Source organism: Rhamphochromis longiceps, linkage group LG18 (genome assembly GCF_057381845.1).
Source record: "Rhamphochromis longiceps isolate RC_006_pf linkage group LG18, R_longiceps_female_GT1.1, whole genome shotgun sequence".
NCBI classification, from domain to species: domain Eukaryota; kingdom Metazoa; phylum Chordata; class Actinopteri; order Cichliformes; family Cichlidae; genus Rhamphochromis; species Rhamphochromis longiceps.
Genome location: NC_140574.1, coordinates 15,029,942 through 15,049,885, shown reverse-complemented (window position 1 = coordinate 15,049,885; position 19,944 = coordinate 15,029,942). Strand labels below are relative to the sequence as shown.

The following is a 19,944-nucleotide window of genomic DNA, read 5'->3' as shown; positions in this document are numbered from 1 at the left end:
GTGTTAACGGTTCAGACAAATCTCGCGATATCTCTCCCTAGCAACTCAATTGTTATCCTTAGATACCATAGTCTCGCAAGCTCAACGCCCATCAAACATCGAAAAGGTGAGCCTCTCTTCCTCTTTGGCTACAGTGTTTTTTAAAACACATTTGGTAAGTAGGTTTCACACAGCGTGTTTTGTATCGTTTAGTGTTAAACTTACATTACATCGGTTTAAACGAGCACCTACTTTCTGCTCCTGTCACTCATTTTCAGTAGTGCGGCTAAAGTTTATTAAGTCAGCAGGCCCGTTTGGTTTGAAACATGGCAGCACCATTTACCAGGAAAGAAAATACTGTGTAGTACTGCTGACGTTAATTACATAACGATTTTTATTTTATTTTATTTTCTTTTTTGGTGTTATTTATGAAAATGAAAACAACAAGCAACAAAAGACTGCAAATATTTGGCCAGAAAGGTGTAGCCTGAAGTTTTAGCTTATTACCCAGTTTGATTCTTCTACTCCATTCCCCTCCTACTTATAAACTACTAGAAATTACTTAAATAGAAGCTTCTAACAAAGTGAAGTAGGCAAAAAGAGCGCAAAAAGCTGCACATCATGTCACGATCTAAAGCAGGGGTGTCCAACTCCAATCCTCAAGAAACAGCTGAGAAACAAAGTCATTGACATCTATCAGCCTGGAACGGGTTACAAAGGAATTTCTAAGGCTTTGGGATTCATGGTGAGAGCATTATTCACAAATGAAGAAAACAATGATAAACCTTCCCAGAAGTGGCCCGTCTACCAAAATTACTCAAAGAGTCTGTCAGTAATTCAAACAAAAGAACCCAGAACAATATCTGGATAACCGCAGGCCTTATTTGCCTCAGTAAACGTCAGAGTTCATGATTCAACAGTAAGAAAACGACTGAGCAAAAATGCTGCTGATGTCTCATCTCACATTTGCAAAAAAACCATCTTGATGATTCCCAAGTGTTTGAGGAAAATGTTCCGTGGACTGACGAGCCTTTTGGAAGGTTTAAGTCCTGTTACATCTGGCGTAAAACTAACACAGCATTTCATAAAGAGAGCGTCATACCAACAGCCAGACATGACGGTGGTAGTATCATGACTGCGGCTGCTTTGCTGCTTCAGGAGCTGGACGACTTGCTATAAATGATGGAACCATGAATTCTGCGTTCTACCAGAAAGTCCATGTTGACCATCAGTTTGTTATGCAGCAGGACAAAGTGTTGTAGTCAATACCTGGACCATATATATGTATAAATAAATTTATTATATACATTGGTTACTTGGAACATTTAAATATGGGGGGTATAAAAGAAATCAGGAAGGGGGCAAATACCTTTTCACACTAGTGTATGTTGTTATGTTCCACAATAATTTGTATTCTTCACTCTTAGATTGCCATTCACATGCAGTCACCTGATGAAAGCCAGGTCTGGGGCCCTGGCCAGTCCCTATGGGGCCTGATCGCTGAACATATTTCTGAGTCAGAGCTGCCAAAGATCTACACCGCACTGGGCCATTCCTTGGTAGATGTGTACATGGACATGCACACTGAGGTGAGAGAAGTTTTATAACTCCAGTGTTTGATGTCTTCTGTCTGCATACAGTACCACAACACCTGGTTTGTAAGTTGAAAGGTCCCTCTTCACAGTCAGCAGATTGTTTCATCATTCATATGGTTTTATTTCTTTGAGGAATTCACGCTGGGTCTGTTTCTAGCAGGATTTAACAAAAGTACTACCACAACTTCTGCAAGAATTTCCTTTTGGGCAGAAGCAAATCAAAACATTGCTCAGCTAAGCATTCCTAGCCAAACAATTTAAGGACTCTGGTTTAAGGCTGTGTAAGTAGGTTAGTTTTGCTGCATATATTCATTACTTACAATTCCCAGACTCCATAATAAAAGTGAAATGTGGGTTAGCTGGCACGGCGCCGCAATGAGATCCAAATGTGAGCCAGACAGACTTCAATATTTATTCCAGAGCAGCTAAACTCTCAGACCTACAGGGACTTGAAATGGCTCACAACTCATTAAACAAGCACATTTAAAATCAAGACTGAGGTGAAAATGTTCATTAAAAGAGGAAAAGTTTTGAGAAGAGTCAAAGTGAAACATGTCAGGGAAGAAACTGTGACTTCCTGATACTCATTAATAAAAAACTGTGAAGAACTGAGAAATGTAATTATATATTCATTCAAATTGAAATATCTTATTCCAGCTTTCATACTGTGGCTTGATGTGATACAACCACTGAACCAAAGCTGTGGTAAAACATATTTCTATTGTCTGTCCTTTTTTCTTTCTCAAATAATGAATTCTTAAAAAGCATTTTTTTCTAATAAGTGCATCTGGCTCTGTGGGCATTTTTGCCTCAGACATGTAGACCCCTGATTAGAGACAGCAGTGCACTCCGTGAGATGGATAAAACCTGTGTCAAATCAACTCGTGGATCCATCCACTGTGGCGACGCTTGGGAAATAAGGGATCAGTCAAATGTACCTTCCAAAAAAAAGTGCAAAGTCAGGGCATCATATGTTTTCTTTTTCCATAAAAAGCAACCAAACACCTCAATAAAGAAAAATAAAGAACTGTAAAAGATAATTTCTAATGAATCTATGATCAGCTGACTAAAGAAATAAGTGAAAGCTGAAACACTCAAATGACAGACCTCAGACAGACAGTTGTGCTTCTGCACTTAAGATCAAGTTTGTAGGCTTTCTTTTCACCACCTTCTGAGGAACAGAAATTTCTCGTGCTTGGCTGTTTATTGTCTGGACTCCTCCAGTTTCTGAGGTGTAACTGAGCAAGACAGTGAAGCCAAACACCTTGCAGTGGCAGCATTTGGTGTGTGTTAATGAATGAATGAGAAACACTGCAAATGCTTTGTAGAGCCTCTGAGGTAAAAAGCCACTACTAAATGCAGACCATTCACTCTTTACCAGCTTCTTTCTTCTGCTTGTTTAGTACTAAAATCTTTCCATGTGTTGGTCAGCCCTCCTTTCCATGCCGTGCCCCAATGGTTCAGTCACTGCTCACACAAAAAAAAGAAAAGGAAACCACCTGGATGTGCTTTAACTCGGCTCTAGAGGCCTGCCATGTAGATTCTTACCACATATAATATTTGTAGCAGTTTCTATGTGAAATCCACACGACAACTGTACGGCATGCAGGTACTCCTTCTCACTACTGCAAGATAATTCAGCATATGCACAACCCCGCACACACTATATACACACAGAAAGAAGCTCAGTAAGCTGAGTCACTCAGGGGGTCGGTATAACAGGGTTAAAGAGGCTAATCCTCAACTGTTGATAAGACTGTTAGCTACATATAATTTGACTCGACTGTGTGTATGTGTGCGTCAGCTTTGATTGTGCGCCTGTACCCTTGCACGTGTATGTGTGTGTGACTTTGAGTATTGCTCTGACATTTCTTCATCTACAGTTCAGTGTGTCTGACTGTAAAGCCTCCAGGTGGAATAACAGACTTGAGGCTAAAAGCTCTGAGAATTATTCAGGAAAAATAGAGCAGAGAGGGCCTTATCTGACTGTCACACAAGTACATTCAGGTTTTGATTCAGTCTTTACATTTACTTTAGGATGGATCACTTTCATTTTTCTCTCCACGGCTCTCTGTATGTCTTTTCTTTCTCTTTTCTGTCTATGTTTCTCTTGCAGCCACATAATGACTTCCATTCCTCAGTGAGCCACTGTGAAAAGTAATAGCAGATCTGCAGGTGTCTCCTCCATTCCTCAGCGCTGCCATTCCTCTCTCCATCAAGGCCCTCATTGTCTAAGGCGGCAGGATCAGAGAAAATATTAGACTCTCCCTATAAGGCCCGATCTCTCCCTGAACTCTCACTTTCACTCTGTCTTTCTCTCTTTCATCCCCAAAGTTAAATATTTTCAAAAACCCAATTTAAGTAGTTCAGCAAAACTGAAACGTTTCACCGGTGTTCCCTTGAAATAGCATTTGGATGAGATTGGCTTACTGCTGAGGAAAAAGGGAAAAACATCCAGGAACAACTCATTAGCCAGTGAGCCATGAATCCTTTAATATAAACACCTCAACGCCTAAAGGCACATGGCGGAAGTTAGTGTGTTTGTATGTGTTCACCATGATAGGGTGTAAATGCTGGCGTTACGAGAGGATGTGCACACACACACATACACATGCAAAGACCAGAAGTGCTATGTTTAATATCCTTCTTTTGAAGTAAAGTCTTTGCATCATGACATAAATGATTGGCAAGCAACAGGTGTCGAGGTGCTAATGGGATCCAGACTTCACTGAGGCATGAGCATTCACACGCGCTACAAAGAATAAAAAGGTTCTTGGCCTCAAAATGAACAGAGGTGTTTGTCTAATTTTCAGCCCAAGACATATAGTAGCCAGTGTGGTGTGAAAGCATGCTAACGGTGTATGTCGTTTTCAGATTTATATCGATTTTCTTTCTCCTTTGTCCCTGTGGATGTAGAAGTTGTATTTCTTCCTGTTCCAAGAAGACTGTCAACTGTGCACAACAGTTTACAGTAAACAAGCTCTTCTTGCATCAGTGACAGCCAAGAAAATGTCTGCTCCTTGTAGTATTTAGTATTTGCACTGTCAGTGGAAATATTTATCTGTCCCTCAGTTTAACAGATTCTTTTTTCAGTGTAGAACTTCTGAGTCACTGTGAGGGAAACTACTTGTATCCTTACATTGAGTAAATACTAGTAGATTACCTTTAAAGTAACTAGCAGGATATTTTTTGTATTTGTTAACCACTGCTTTCAATCTTAATAGTTCTATGAATACAAACGCTATGCTGTCATTTTCATATGAAGCAGTATAGAATTATGGGTTACTCTTCTCACAGTTTATCTTTTTCACACATTGTTTTCATATTGCTGACCTGAAATAACTGTTATTTTTAAAATAATTGCCTTCCTGTCATCTTTAGGCAGGAAGCTTGCCAACAAAGTCAGTATCTGGAGCATACTCCATGTGGACTCAACTAATAACCAGCCCATTTACAAATCTGTGGATAAATTGTGTGTATGAATATTTCATGCTTAAATGTGATTTATCAGTATTATCCTACCTGAATTTGACCTAAGAACAAATTAAGGTAATTTAAACACAAGTCTTTAAATTCACTACTACCACTACAACAACTACTACTACTAATAATAATAATAATAACAATATTAATAATAATAATAATAATAATAATTACAATAGCTTTCATTGAAAATTAGGATTTTTCACTTGGATTTTTTTCCCTCCACATGTTTTTTTTTTTGGTGGTCTTTTTCATTTCAACTTTCATGTCCAACCTTTTTTGAATTCTGCCGCTTGTGAGCCTCTGTTATTTCAGTTTTCCCCTGCTTTCCAGCCTATTAGCCATGCAGGCTTCTGTCTTACATCATTGTCATCACTTTCTCTGCTTCACCTCCAGGTGGGCGTGGGCGTGTTGCAGTATGCAGATTGTAAACAGATTGCACAAACCTGTTGTTTCCAAATGAAATTGATTTACTAACTTGTGCACAGTGGTAACAAAATAGGCCGATGGGCGTTTCATAATTCTCATGGTAATTTTCCCTGCACACTTGTATTTTGCACCAATTACATTTCCATGTAGATATGAGTAAATGTGGGACTTTTAAACACTTGTCTCACTGTGGTACCTTTTGCAGGCAGAGATGTGGCACAAGATGTGGCAGGAGAACCAGCGAAGTGGAAAGCACGGCGGTGGGGCGGGGACCCCGCTCCCATGTCTGCAGAATGCCCCTCTAGTTGACCCCCCTGCTGTGAAAGAGCTTTTGAGAGCTGAGGTCAAAATGTTACTACAGACTCTCGGAGAGAAAGCCAGCAGGGCAGGAAGGTAGGTGGAACATCTCACATACTCAGATCAACACTGCTGGACATGCTTAATGAACTAGTTATGGCGCTTTTATTCATCAGTCTCTGCTACAGCCTTGAAATGCACTTCAAAGTTTGGAGAATAACTTAATTTGTTATCTTGATAATGTTACCATCTATCCACTCTAACTAGAGCCTGTCCCATCTATCATATGGTGAGATGTGAGGGTACACCCTGGTCAGGTCACCAGTCTGTCCCAGGACTAAGTGACAATACATTGAACATTTTCTTAAGAAATTAAAAGCTTTATTAGTTTGTTTTTTTTATCCTGACTTTGTATGCCCATTTTATACATTTCTTTCTTTCCCCTGATCATTCATGTCTTTCCTTTATTCACCAGCCATTAGGTGGGCTGATCAGATGAGTTAAGACCATGGTCTCACACGTTTTACGTCATTTCTCCCTCCTGACAAAAAGTACCATAAAATGCTATTTTGTGCTCCCATGTCGGTTACAAATGGCATGGGAAAGCAGAAGGACAAAGGTTTTTGGAGACGGGAACTGGTGTGGGAATTGAGGAACAATAGGACAATTATAGGAGCGAGACACAGTGATAGATGACTGCAAACACTAGACTCGCACTCAGTGCAAGCTCTGTCGAATTGCAGATATGTTTTACTTTAAATGGGAGCCAAATACTCATCTTCAAAATCTTGTGAAAAGTTAGTATAGAATTGCAACAACTTTGAAGGAAAAGAAAGGCTGATTGAGATTGAAGGGCACTCAGGGAGACAGCTTTGAGACTTAGTACTCTATATCTGCTTTATATGTCATCAGGGAGTTATAAGCGTCTCAAGAAGTAGTAATAAAACTTCCTAATTCCTGTTTTTTCATCTTTTTTTAAAATGTTTTACAGCTAATCGTACAATGCAGGTCAGAGATAAGCTTGTAACAACTGGCAATTTAATGACATGCATTAAAATACTCTGGAGAATGTCATAAAACCATTGGCAGAGCAATATTGGTTACCAGCACTGCCCTGCATTCTCACATTAAGACATAATGCCTTTGTGAGGAGGTGTGTGTGAGAGACTGAGACTATGTATGTTTAAGGTAGCAACTACCCCAACAACTTGCAGTTTGCAGCCAGGAATGCTGCCGCATGACTGGTTTTGCTGAGGCCTTTTAGGACATAAGATGGATTGCACTCCGCTTTGTGGCTTACCATTTATTGCCTGTCAATTTGTGCAGGCTGTTGTAGGCTGGAGGCAGCTTTTTATTCTGTGGGTTTCTGTGGACCTTTAAAAAGTCGTGAAAAGCCAATAATCAGAAATTTAGGCTTTAAATTGGACTTGATGAAAGGATTAAGAAGTTTAAGAAGTTTACTTTAAATAAGTGATGTGGTAATTAAAAAAGAACCATAAAGACACCTTAAGAAAGACACCAGCAAAGGCCTGCCCTGTTTACAGTATAAGTATCACCAAAGTCCAACCTGATTGCCATCCAGTCTTCACTAACAGCGCAGAATGAGTGGCAATCAGGTTGTCCTTGTTTTTTTGTCTTTTTAAATGTAGTTATTTGCGTTTGAGCTATTTGTGGGTATAAATTACGGGTTGATCTAATATTGTTTGTTTGTTTGTTTGTTTTATTAATCATGTCTTTCAAATGGTAAAAATGCCATAAAGACTGACATTTCCCAAACCCAAAGAAATAAATGTTAGAAAAGTCCTTATTTTGTGTGTTTAGTAGTTAAAATTGCACCATGGAAATGTTTTATCACCTCTTTGCTGTCTATGTGTGATTGGCACACAGTTGACATACACAAGAAGTTGAATAATTTGCAGGTATTTGATTAGACGAATTAAACTCCGTATAAAGTCTACACTATATGGTCAAAGTACTGGGCCACCTACACATCTAACCTACAGGAGCTTTTACAACCAGTTGTTAATCCAAAGGCATTAATATGGCTTTGGTCTCCCTGTTGCTGCTATAACACCTTCCACTCTTCTGAGAAGGTTTTCATTGAGATTTTGGAATGTGTCTGAGTTCTTGCCATTTTTTATCCAGAAAAGTACTGTTCACCACAGCCTGGTTCAGTCTTGGTTCCAGTTCATCCTAAAGGTGCTTGCTAGGATTGAGGTCAGGGCTCTGTGCAGGCCAATCACGTTCTTCTACACAAAACTCATCCAACTATGGATGTTACTTTGTGCACTGGAGCATGCAGGGGCAGAAAATGGCCTTTCCCAAACTGTTAAAGATGGAAGCATAGAATTGTCCAAGATGTCTGAAGCATTAAAAAGGGCCTCAGCGCAGCTCCAGAAAAACAACCCAATTAAAGATGTATTAAACCCACTCCTTCTCCACCAAACTTTACAGTCAGGCAGGTAAAGTTTTTTTTGGCATTACATGCTGGCTGATAGAAATGTGTGATTTCACCACTTCACAGAACACATTTCCACTGCTCTCAAGCTCAGTGGCCGCATCCTTCACACCACTCCATTTCAATGCTAACATTGTGCTTGGTAATGTAAAGCCTAGAAACCAGTGCCATGAGGCTTCCAGCACAGTTTGTGTACTGAAAGTTTGTGTGCTTCCAGCACATGTTAGATCCAGCACACTGTGCTGATGTTAGATCCAGAGGAGGTTCAGAGCTCTGCAGTTACAGAGTCAGCAGCGAGTTGGCGACTTTTACGCACTATGCACCTCAGGACTCAGCGACCCCGCTCTGCAACTTTACATGGTCATTCACTTCATGGGCGAGTTGCTGTGGCTCCTAAACGCTTCCACTTTGCTGTAATACCACTTACAGTTGATGGTGGAATATCTAGGAGGGAAGATATTTCACAAACTGACTAACTGTCGCAGCTGTGACATCCTATTACAGCACCATGCTCGAATTCATTCATCTATTAGTTGAGAAATATTTCAGTCTTGATCAAAGTTAACCAACAGACCAGCACTGCCCTCCACTGACTGGCTGTTTTTTTTTTTTTTTTTTATTTAAGACTTCTTTCTCCACAGTCTCCTACTGAATCTAGTTCGTGGATCAAAAAAAATATAAAATGTTACACTGGTGCGTGTTATGACAGCTCAGTTGACAGGGATTTATTTTGAAGCAATCTTAAAGGGATTTTTTTCTACAGATGGTAGCAAGGCCTGATGTTTAAGCTGACAATCCAATATCCATAAGGCTACAGGTCTGATGCCCAGAACAGCAGAGTGTCTTATTAACGTGTCACTGAGCAAGACACAAACTGAAGCCTCGCTCACTTGCAAAACACAAGTCACTCTTGTAAAGTGCTCTAGTTTGGATGTAAATGGATTATAAAAAGTACCATTCAGACCGAGAAACAAGCCTGTTGTTATTGGCTGGGAGGGAATAGTGCCCAAAAAAGGCATTGGTGCCACGCAGACTGTGCCAGTGCAAATCACCTTTTCTCTTTGAAGTTGGCTTCTGTGTAGTTGTTGACCTTGATGCATGGTACTGTGTGTGTGATCCAGGTCTTTGAACGTTCAATTAGGCTAAGTCCCAAGTGCATATCGGCTGAATGGCTTTCAGGAATAAGCCTAACACACACTTCTCGCTGATGCCACTTTCACTGTAGAGCTCGACAACCATCTGTTTAATTTAATATGCTCTGTTGGCGTTAAAATTGAGAATACATACATCAAGGTGTGGACCTCTCATACAAAGTATTTGTACCTTTAAAAAAAAAAAGGTTTACTAGACATTTACCTGACAGGACTGGTTTCAGCAATAGTTGTTGATGCAGTCGGTGCTGCATTTTTCTGTGTTTAAGTCGTTTGTATGAGGCGGTGGGGGTGGGTGTGTGCCTTGTAAAGCTGACTGATTTATCTTGTAGGCTTCCTCCTGTGTGGTCCTGATGTTCCTACCATTCAGTCTCTTACACATACACAAACACACATAGATGCATATCGTTGCCAGATTCGCATAAAAACATGCATTTTCTATTGCGCAGTGACTGTGAAATTAAGCAGAATGGACCAGACAGAGAGCCACCTCACCTGCAGCTGCCCCTGTGGTTTGGCTTTCTCCATGAGTGAAGAATTAATGCTGCTGCTGTATAACTTTTCTGCTTTGAGATATATATGCTTTTTAAAGATAACTTGTGGACACGTTTTAAAAATTTAATTCAATAAGAAGAGACCATTTGGAATAGCAGAACATGATTTATTGATATACAGAATTCAGTTAAGCTATTTGGCAATTAGATTTCAAAAACCCATCGTAGCAGAACAGCGTCCCACCAGTGACAGGAAGTAGGGCAGGACCCCCTGGAGGGCGGTGATGGTGAAGATGAAGATGAAGGCTTGGATGGCGCCCTGAGTGACTCGGGTGCTGTGGAGATGGGGAAGAAGTGGGTTGCGTGAATGAAAGTCTGAAAGAGAGAATGACAGAAGAGCACTGAGGTTTAAATTAAACAGATTGGAAGCTGATTGGGTTGAAGCTGACAGGCAAGAAGATGATTGGACTAGAACAGTGATGTCAGCATTGAGTTTTGAGAGCCTGTGAAAGTGGGACTGATACAAAGAATAGACTGGCAGGCAAAAACCACCAGTGCAGATGAGTGCTTACAGATCTTTCTTACTGAACTTATGCTTATGCTTCATTATATTCTTAACACCAAACAGCACATTCTACCACAACTTTTCTCACTTTTCCAACCAGTATTACTGCAGTGTAGCTGTCATGCCGCTGAAATCATTAGCAGATCCTATGAAAAAGTGCAAAGCGCTTGGATACAGTTTCAACCTCTTTTAGGCAATGCAAAGGATTAAAGCACTGTGGAAAACTGCAGAAAAGCAAAAGCTCAATCTGTGGCTCTTTTGTATTAGAGATGTTGAGGAGCTCCTGCATCGGTACAAACCTGAGACTCTAAACTACGCCCTCGGCCACCGAGACAGATGTCATACTAATTGCACCAACCCTAAAGATACTGACAGTGGAAGCAGGTTAGCAAGAGCCCAGGCTTGCTTAATTTACTGAGATTATGCAGAACTTGATAAAGTCTTGTAATCTTCTGTCTTCAATTCCAACCTGTCCCTCTTTAGGCCGGACTCCCGCTGCTCAGTCCAGTCCAGAGCTGAAGATGAGATCGAAGCGGTGAGAGGAAAGCTTAATGTCACCGAGATAGACCAAGTGGTTGATCGACTCAGGTGAGTTTGAGCCATGTTAAGGATTTCAAAAGCCTTAAAAAATTTTTGTTAAGTATTTGAATCAACTTTGAACTGGGTCATTTGTACCAAAGGGAATATTATCATCTGAATGTACAGATCTGTACTACTTTCAGACTTTTATTTGTTAAGTTTTTAAATCCCTCAGCTTTTCTGTTTGTGGGTCATTTGAAGTGTTCACATGTGGTTGTTGTTTGAAGCTGCAGCAGTCTTCACCATACTTGGCACCAAATAGCAGATAGATAGTGATAGTCTGTTAAAGCTAAGAAGCTGAGGGCAAGGCATCAAAACCTGAAACTTGAGGCTCGAAACAACGCTGTTGCTGGGTATCTGTGGTATGTGTAAGTAAGCAACATTGATGTCACACGTTCTCAAAGTTACAGAGCTAAAAGAAAAACAAAAGAACAGAAAATCTTTTAATGCTAGTGAAATGATTTTTTTAAAAGAGGCTCAGTGCTTGCTGTGAATCCACAAAGTCTGCCCTTCAGGGTCGAATGATTAGAATTTATTTACAAATCCGGCAGTATCGCCCTAATACATCCAGATTTTAATAAGCAAATACATTATCACACCTTCCTTTAAAGAACCTTTATTATTGTACTTAAAACACTTTCAGTGTTGTCATTCATTACTTTTTTGTATCAATACAACATATTGTTATTTGGATTGTGCTGTTCAGAGAAAGCACCGGTTGTATCGATCAGTCTTCTGTGAAATCAAACCAGTCTGTATGCTCTAGAGCATACAGACTGGTTTGATTTCACAATAAACAAACAGCTGTTTGTTTATTGTGACCCCTAAAATCTTTTTCCGTACCTCCTTATATATGACCCTGTAGTGCACCATCTATACACACCCAACTTAGTGGAATAACGTAAGGGCATGCATGCGGTCCAAACTGGGAAAGAGCACAGTTCACACTGGTACAATAGTTAAAGAATGAACTCTTGTCCTGGTTTTTGTAATACAGTCTAGCAGCGACACATCTTGCATATAATTTTTTTTGTGACTGACTCATTCATATTTGGTCTTTGTAACTCTGAAAGTCAGAGTTTCTCTGAGCCCTCTCATTTTCCCCTTAATTTCCCCCTCAGCCTTCCTCTGTGGCTTTTGTCATTGCCCTGCCTCCTTCACGCTCCATCCCTCCGTTTCTTCCTTCACCCCTCGCTCTGAGGCCCACGGGGCAAAGCAGTCGCTGGAGCTACCTTAGAAAAACGCCTCCCTCCCTCTCTCTCTTTCTCCCATTTCCTGCCTAGACCAGAACAAAAGGCCCCATTGTCAATAAATGGATCCCAGACCCGACCAGAGCCAGCAGAAGATTCTTTTTCATTTGAAAGAAGTGAATAAAATCTACTACGGTTATGTAACTGGAGAAGGGCAAAGATAGGGAGGGAAAAGAAAAATAGGACACTGTTTCCTCTGTACCGTATGAAAACTGCAGAGGATAAAGTCTGAGCAATGCACCTATTCTGTTGTCGCTGCCTGTGTTTTCCATCCTATTGAAACTGATATTTATCTGTCAGTCTGTCTGTCTATCCATCCATGCAGAGCTCTCCTAATAGGGGAATGTGAAGAACTGACCAGACTGGTGAAGCATATAAAGGTAAGAAGATCAGGATGGAACAGCCACCTATCAAATGAATGCTTACTCAACCTTTTTTTTTGTTAGTTGCCAGTGCAACACTGATGAAAATCCTACAGTTATTTACAGGTGACTGCACCAAAACAGCTGTGAATTTTACACATCAAAACAATCCATGAATTATGAGCATCGCGAAGGACTGTGAGGCCTGAATAATATGTGCTTTATCAATATGTAGCATAATCTGTAGAGTAGGGTTTTTCTTCAGGTGTAATTTTTCCTCTTAATCCCCAAACTGAGAGTTTACCTTCATCCAAAGTTTCTTCAGCTACAGAGAAAGAAACTACATACAAAATAGCATTTTTAGCATTTAGCATTTTTCGAGCTTGAGTTGTTTGATGCATGTTCATCGTTTCCATTACACTGACTTCCTCGTGCGTCAGCATATTTTTAGTCTGAAAGACAAAAGATATGTTTTTCCCTCTTAGTTTCAGTCCCTTAGGCAGTCCTGCTAATTCTCTTTTTGGCGGTGAAGCCCAGCCAGGGCGAACATTTTCACAAATCAGCATGCATGCACGCTCACAAAAGCCTGCAAAGCCTCAGTCTGAACTTGTATTTTCCATTTTTCCAGCCAAGAGTAAGATCAATCTCCTCCCAATCAATCAAATGGCATATAAAGACATTTTCACACACACACACACTCGAGCTAACTACACATGTACGTTATCACAGAAACAGAGTGAGTTTAGCCAGATGTAGGACTTCTCTGCTGCCCAGATGTTGAAGTTATCTCTCTGTACACTCTTTTTGTGTCTGACCATCTACAAGTGTTGCATTGCCAAGAGCTTCTCTCGGAAATATTAGAAACCTAAGCAAAGAACAGACACTCAAGTTCACTGCATGTTTTCAAGGACCCAGCAGTGGATGAAGTGTTGTTGTGCCTGAAGCGCAAACAGCTTCTTAAATTACTTAAACGTTCCTGTGAGGCGAAGATGCCATTAAAAAGATAAACAAAGCGGGAAAGGTACACAATATTGAAACCCTCATTGAGCTTTTTATTGTTGACAAAGTAAAACCCCGTGTAGGAGAGTGAAGATAAAGGGGAAACGTGACCCAAGCATGTGTTAGCTTTAAAAGCCTGACGGTGGGAAGTTAATTTTAACCACTTTTCTTTGTCTCTCTTAGATCTCATTTAAAAGAGATTGCAATCAGTGCCAGTAAGGAAATTGTTTCCTTAAGCAAGTGTCTGCTGTCTGATGTGCGATTGGCATGAACTCACTGTGCATGTTCAGTCACAGATGTGGGGACCGTGTTGGCCTTACATTGTGCAAGTCATCATTACCTTATTAAGAGTGAGCGCTTCAGATCTTGGAACAACACTGGCCTCAGGATCTTCTGTGTGACTTGTTCGATTATTAACAATTCTACAATCTCACCACATCTGAGGCAGTCATAAAGGAATCGACAGTGAAGATTTAGAAGTAGTTCACAGACTTGTGTATATTTTTCTTTAAATCACCAATTCTCTTTCTGTGTGTTTTTCAAGGGGAATTCAGATTCTGCTCCAAATTGGAAGACGTTATGGAGAGGCAGAGCTAAGCAGGAAAACATTTGAATGTTCAAGTCAGAGTTTTAGATCATAATTGTTAACCTCTGTTTTGTTCCAAGGGCTGCTTTTAATTTCTACATTTTTTTTCTTGTTTACGTAATCAACCACATGTTCTAAATGCTACGCCTGTCAGCCAGTAAGCTTTTTACCACGCACAGCTGAGGTTTCTATTGATTTAGAGTTATTCAGTGCAGTTAAATTATATTGTTTTTAAAACAGCTATTAAACAAAGGCATATCAGGCATATAGGGATTGTTACAGTATGAGCTAATTGCTTTTTTTAGTGCTGGATGTAGCGGCCAATCATAAAATGGTCCTAAACACAGTCATAATGACCCATTTTCTCTTAGCAGGAGGGAGAGATAGTGACTTGGACCAGCACCAAACAAACAACTCTTAATGACAGTAGATAGGAGGAACTCACACATGTATACACAAACCTCTACTGATCCTTGTTTGAGTGTACTGAGTATAAAACACTCGAGCTGCGGAAAATATGTAAAAAAAAACAAAAACATCCTTACTCTAAAGTAAAGCACAGGTTTACACACAATTTTACACAATCTGTTAATAAGTGAACTTTTTCTTTTATGGACACTAACTGGTAAATCGGAATCATCATCATGACTCTCTTCACAGCTTTATTACTTATTAGGTCACTGATCTCTTCCATCACAGTCTGACTTTGGCTACGCTTTGAGCTTTACACAAAGTTACTGAAACTTATTTGTTCATAATAAATAAAGGAGTACGTCTCAGTGGAGCCTCTGATATGTAGTCTAAACATCGCAGTCAGCTTTAACTCACTGCTGTCATAGGACTGGAGTCTGTCAGGGATTTCATGATTTATATGATCTTTATTTAAACTGATGGACTGATCTTTGTTTGTGCTATCAGAGGTGCTGCTGGCTTTTAACTTACATTTTATTTTACTTTGTTTTATTCATGTTTTTTTCTATTGAATTGCTAGCAGCCCTGCTCTAGCTCAAAGCTGCCTTACACCCCACCCTACACACCTGGCTTCTAAAATCAACATAATATAGTCCCATCTCAGAGATAAACGAGCACATCACAGTGCAACAGCTAGAGTATTATTACTTCTGTATGGTGATGCATTTCTGACAATACTGACTTTATAAAAGTTATACTGTGTAAAATGTGATTAAAAATGACCTTAATATGTCATCCTGAAAACATCTAAACTATGCAGTTCTGGTTAAACTGGTGTAGCTTCTCCACCAAATGCTACAGTCTGGCCAGAGCCTCATAGATATGCAAGACAAATTCAAGAATTCCTTCACAAATGGTGTTGCAGTTGCTGGAGGATAGTTATTTAACTGTATAATAACATAGGTGCTGAACAGACTTGCTTTTATATAGGATTATAACCAGAATAAAACCAGTTGAGTTGAGCCCACCATTGCAAAAAGAAAGGTGGCACTGGAGTTGAGCTCATCAGTCCAAACTGACTGAAATTGAATGCGATGTATTGTCAATCTGTCTGCATTTATAAAAATGATATTTTCAAAGCTTCACCAATTTGTAAGAGAGTTACTCGACTCAGTTTGAGTCGGCCAACGCTTGCTTGTAAACAGGTTGTCAAAGGTGCAATGGGCTTGCTGTTGAAAGCGTTCACTGCAACTTCTCGTTTTTGCCAAACGAGAAGAAAATTCAGTGCATTCACCAGGCGACAACCAGTTTTTCGTAGTCACAAGGAGGTTGCTGGCCTATTTTTACTCTAGTGTGACTGAGACTTGATAAAACCAACTTATATAAGGTGTTCCATCAGGATGCTGAAAGTATTTATTTATTTTTTTACTGCTTGACCAGCTTGATCAAGCTTGACAGAGCCATCTTAGAGAACCACCACCTCAGGTTATGAAAAGATGGCTGTCATACCGCTTTGAGCTGGATTTTGTAGAAGGATTAAGCTGCCGAGGAAGTTGCCGTAAATGTGTGTCGTGCAGAGGCGGATTTGGGTTCTCATGTATCAGATTAATCACTAAAACATACAGCCTTTCCTAAAATACCACCAAGTCTGCACTGTGGTAATGTGTTCAAACCCCACACGGACCACACAGGCTATTTTTGGAGTGCGTGCGCTTTAGAGTTGTTTTAGATTTCAGTCACTTCTCTGTCAGTGGCACCGCACATACTTTGTCTGTCGCTCTGAAAGACAATACTGGAAGGTTTGGGTTTGAATCCCACTATGAGAACAGGGCAGAGTATGTGCTTTATCTGTCAGTCTCCAGGCCTGTGGGTTTATGTGGGTATGTCTGTGTTTGTGCATGTGCGCACGCGTGCATGTGTGTTTGTGTAATAGTCTGCGGTGTCTATAAAGACTCTTAGTATTTGTGTTGCTGTAAAACGAGAAGGAGGCTGTGCCAGTCTCTGGTAACAAACACATGCACATTAAGACACATTTTGCAATCAGGTCTTTGGTTTTGTGAGTTTCAGACACACACTAACACACAGAGCTCTATGGTTTTCATTTGCTATGGATATCGATGTTTGAAGCCAAATTATGATGGAACACTGCTGCTCAATCATTTAGCGGTTACACACATACACACATTCCTTTCCTTCTCCTCCCGCTGTTAGTTTTATCCTCTTCCCTGTTCCTTTGCTATTTCCAAAGCCTCATCTTAAGCATGTTTAATACATTTATATCCTATTTTTCCAGTGTGTCCTAGTTTGGTGCCACAGCATTATGCTAAACGCTGCTGCGACGAGGAGTAGAACTGCACAGTTAACATGAGCTCTCAAGTTTCTCTTTTCTCCTGTGCTTTGTGTTTCTTGCAGGCAAACATTAAACAAAAGTGTCACAGCGGACTTCATAAATCTGAACCTTCACTTGCAGGTTAAGTCACAAATTTTGGCATTTGCTGCCATCTGCTGGCAAAATATTTTGTCCAACACGCGTTACATGTCTTTATTTGAGTTTACAATTTGAAACTGATTCCAAGACATATTTATGAATGTAAAACTGAGCTATGCAGGGTCTGTCTTCTGCTGATTAACAGGTAGTTCATGAGTACAAGGAGGCGTTCAGGGATTAGTTAGGATTGACAGGGACTTACATTAATGTTTTTAATTAATATTCACAATATCTCAAAATAGTTTTAATCATATTTGAGACCATTTCATATCTCAGATATGTTGTGTTTGTATATTTGTAGACCTGAGAGAACTTAGAGGAGCTATACAAGTGGATTTGGAGCTCAGCCCCTTTCTGTTCCCACCTTCGTCCCCTTTGCCTGCAAAGAAAGGTTTCAGGTTAGTATGCATTATTATTATTGACAGCTATGTAATTAATATTAAAATAGCTGCTTCACTTTCGTTGCTTGTTTTTGTCTTCTTATTCCATTAAATATTTTGAATGTGAACACGATGACGCTTTTCCTATAACACCATCTCAAAAAATACCTTCAACTGCTTCTTTTTGTTGTCATTGTGAATGAAAATTCCCTTAATTCGTGAACTTCTGATTCCTTTTCCACAGACTGACAGCAGCACAAAGCTCAGAGAGTCTGAAAACTTTATCTCCTCCATCAGTCCTAAGACCGCATCCACCTCCTCCTCTGTCCCCTCCTATTCCCAGGCCTCCAGCTAGACCCCGTCTCTCTAAGATGTCAACATCCAGGACTCACGGTCAGCATGGAGTCACATCAGCTTTTAATAAGTCAAGCAAAACACCTACCTGCAGCACTGCTGACACATCTGGGCATACACACGGTCTCCTCACCACTGACCACATAATGAGAAATAATAACCAGTGCGGTTTTTGTCCAGAACAAGACAGTGCTGGTCTTTCCTGCAGGACCCCGGATTCTACGGCTAATTTTGAAGTAAAATCTGAGAGAAACTCACCCCTTCACAAAACCCATTTATCAGTAAACTGCAGGATTCACAGCCAAAGCACAGAGTGTGAATGGTCACCGCAGAGGGAGAGAAAGAGCAGCCCTGCATACAGGCCAAGAAACATCAATATCACTCCGTCACTTGTTCCTGCTCCCAGCGGTCTCTGTAATGCAGGAAGTTGCAGCAGCAAAAGTACTGACCAATCTGTGGCAGCGAAATGGAAATCAGGTATTCAAAACAGGCAGCAGGATAGTAGCTGTGAAGGCAGTTTAGAATCAGCGAGAGCACAGTCATATGCTGATAGCAGGAGGAAGATGTCTGAGAATTCAGTCATGTCTGAAACTCGGAGAACTCCTGCACAGACATGCAGAAGGAAGAGCAGCGGTGAGACTTCTAGACATTTAAGTGGTGCCTTCAGGAATGATGGCAAAGAGCAACAAAACCTGGGTGGCCAGTGTGCAACACTTTGCCCATCTCATCCTTCAGCTGCATGCAGTCAGCGACCACCAGCAAAGATTAATGAACATTTTTTTACCTCTTCAAAAAAACCACAAGGGGGAAGCACAAGTCAGCCAAAAGAACCAGCAGAGCCCCAGTTTCTCCAGAGGTTTCATCAGCCAGTGCCTCCTACAAGAGTCCAAACTTAAAGACGACTACTACCTGAGGGCAATGGTGTGTCACAAGGAAAAATAAAGTTGGCTTGTAGTTCTGATGGATATTCTGTGTCTTCTAGTCATTTATTTTCTTCTCTTTTTATTTCCAAGCTGGATGAGTTGACAGTTGCAAAAAATGTTTTGTTTATATAAGGATTCAAAAAATAATAATAACGGTGCAAAAGTCTCGAGTCACCTCTCATTTCTTTATATATTTAGGATTGAATGCCCTCTATGTTTTCATTTAAGGTACTTTGCTCATACAAGTAGTTACAAGAACACATAATTTGTTATCATTTCTTTTGTTGAGGTAACACAGTTTGACATGAAAGATGATTTTTGTACAAACTATATGATTCCAAAAAGTTTTTAGTGGCAAACTTGCCATATCTTGTCATGGTGTGCAGTGTGTTCCTAAAAAATGTGAGAAAATTGGAAGGGTAGCTGTCAAAAATCCATTCTTAAGGAAGGGGTGGCAAAGAAAACCTGCTGTGTGCCAAATTACACACAAACTGGACAAAACCTCAGTGGCAATAGAGCTTATGGACTGATGAATCCTGATTTGGAATTTTTGGTTCAAAACATCAATAAATATGGAGCAGCTCAGGAGATAGTTAGAACAGTGAGTGTCAAGAGCCATCTATAAAACACAGTGACCATATAATAACCTGTTCCTACCCAAAGGACTTTCTGAGCTTCCATCTCAAAATGACATGCCCAAAATGAATAAAAATAAAAATGAGTATTTCTATGCAATTACAAACTCATTTTTTTAGCATATAACACCTTAAAATATGCTTTAGTTCAGAAAATCAGTAATCAACATATAAATATCATCTGTGCAAAGATGTATGCTTCTAAAGTGAAACAGAGAAAAATGACAGCACTTTTAATAAATAAGGCGTTGTGCAGTTTGCACAATTTTGGGACATTTTGGACACCATATATGAGATGAATTTGTTAGCTATTAAATTGCAAAAAAATATTTAATTTCATTAACATGCTGAAAATGGTTGTTGTTTTTGCTCTTTTTTTAAATTTATTATTATTATTTTTTATATTTTTGAAGAATTAACCACACGTTCACATGCAGGGGGTTTCCACCAATCAGAAGTTGCAAGACCAAAACCCCACGTGGCCCTATTATAACTGGGCCTAAAATGGCCGAAGATTGAAGTGGCT

The 19,944-nt window shown here is 40.0% G+C and overlaps 1 protein-coding gene across 2 annotated transcripts; it reads left to right on the top strand.

Annotated features, from left to right (window-relative positions):
- The first annotated feature begins 39 nt into the window (after positions 1–39).
- On the top strand, positions 40–19,742 carry ccdc24 (coiled-coil domain containing 24). 2 transcript variants are annotated; one of them, XM_085389449.1, is made up of 9 exons: positions 40–106; positions 1,407–1,568; positions 5,692–5,879; positions 10,719–10,835; positions 10,935–11,039; positions 12,606–12,660; positions 17,051–17,108; positions 17,428–17,524; positions 17,751–19,742. In XM_085389449.1, the coding sequence occupies exons 2-9, from the start codon at positions 1,419–1,421 to the stop codon at positions 18,754–18,756; spliced, it is 1,776 nt and encodes a 591-aa protein (XP_085245575.1). In that variant the 5' UTR covers positions 40–106; positions 1,407–1,418; the 3' UTR covers positions 18,757–19,742. The 2 variants fall into 2 exon arrangements, with proteins under 2 accessions (XP_085245575.1, XP_085245576.1); XM_085389450.1 differs by having other exon boundaries at positions 99–154.
- The last annotated feature ends 202 nt before the right edge of the window (positions 19,743–19,944 follow it).

What these genes read in the sequence shown, in the direction of transcription:
- ccdc24 (XM_085389449.1), top strand. Translation starts at nt 1,419, where the DNA reads ATGCAGTCACCTGATGAAAGCCAGGTCTGGGGCCCTGGCCAGTCCCTA. An exon ending in ACATGGACATGCACACTGAG is followed by an intron (nt 1,569 to 5,691) that starts GTGAGAGAAGTT and finishes TACCTTTTGCAG; the next exon opens with GCAGAGATGTGGCACAAGAT. An exon ending in GATACTGACAGTGGAAGCAG is followed by an intron (nt 10,836 to 10,934) that starts GTTAGCAAGAGC and finishes GTCCCTCTTTAG; the next exon opens with GCCGGACTCCCGCTGCTCAG.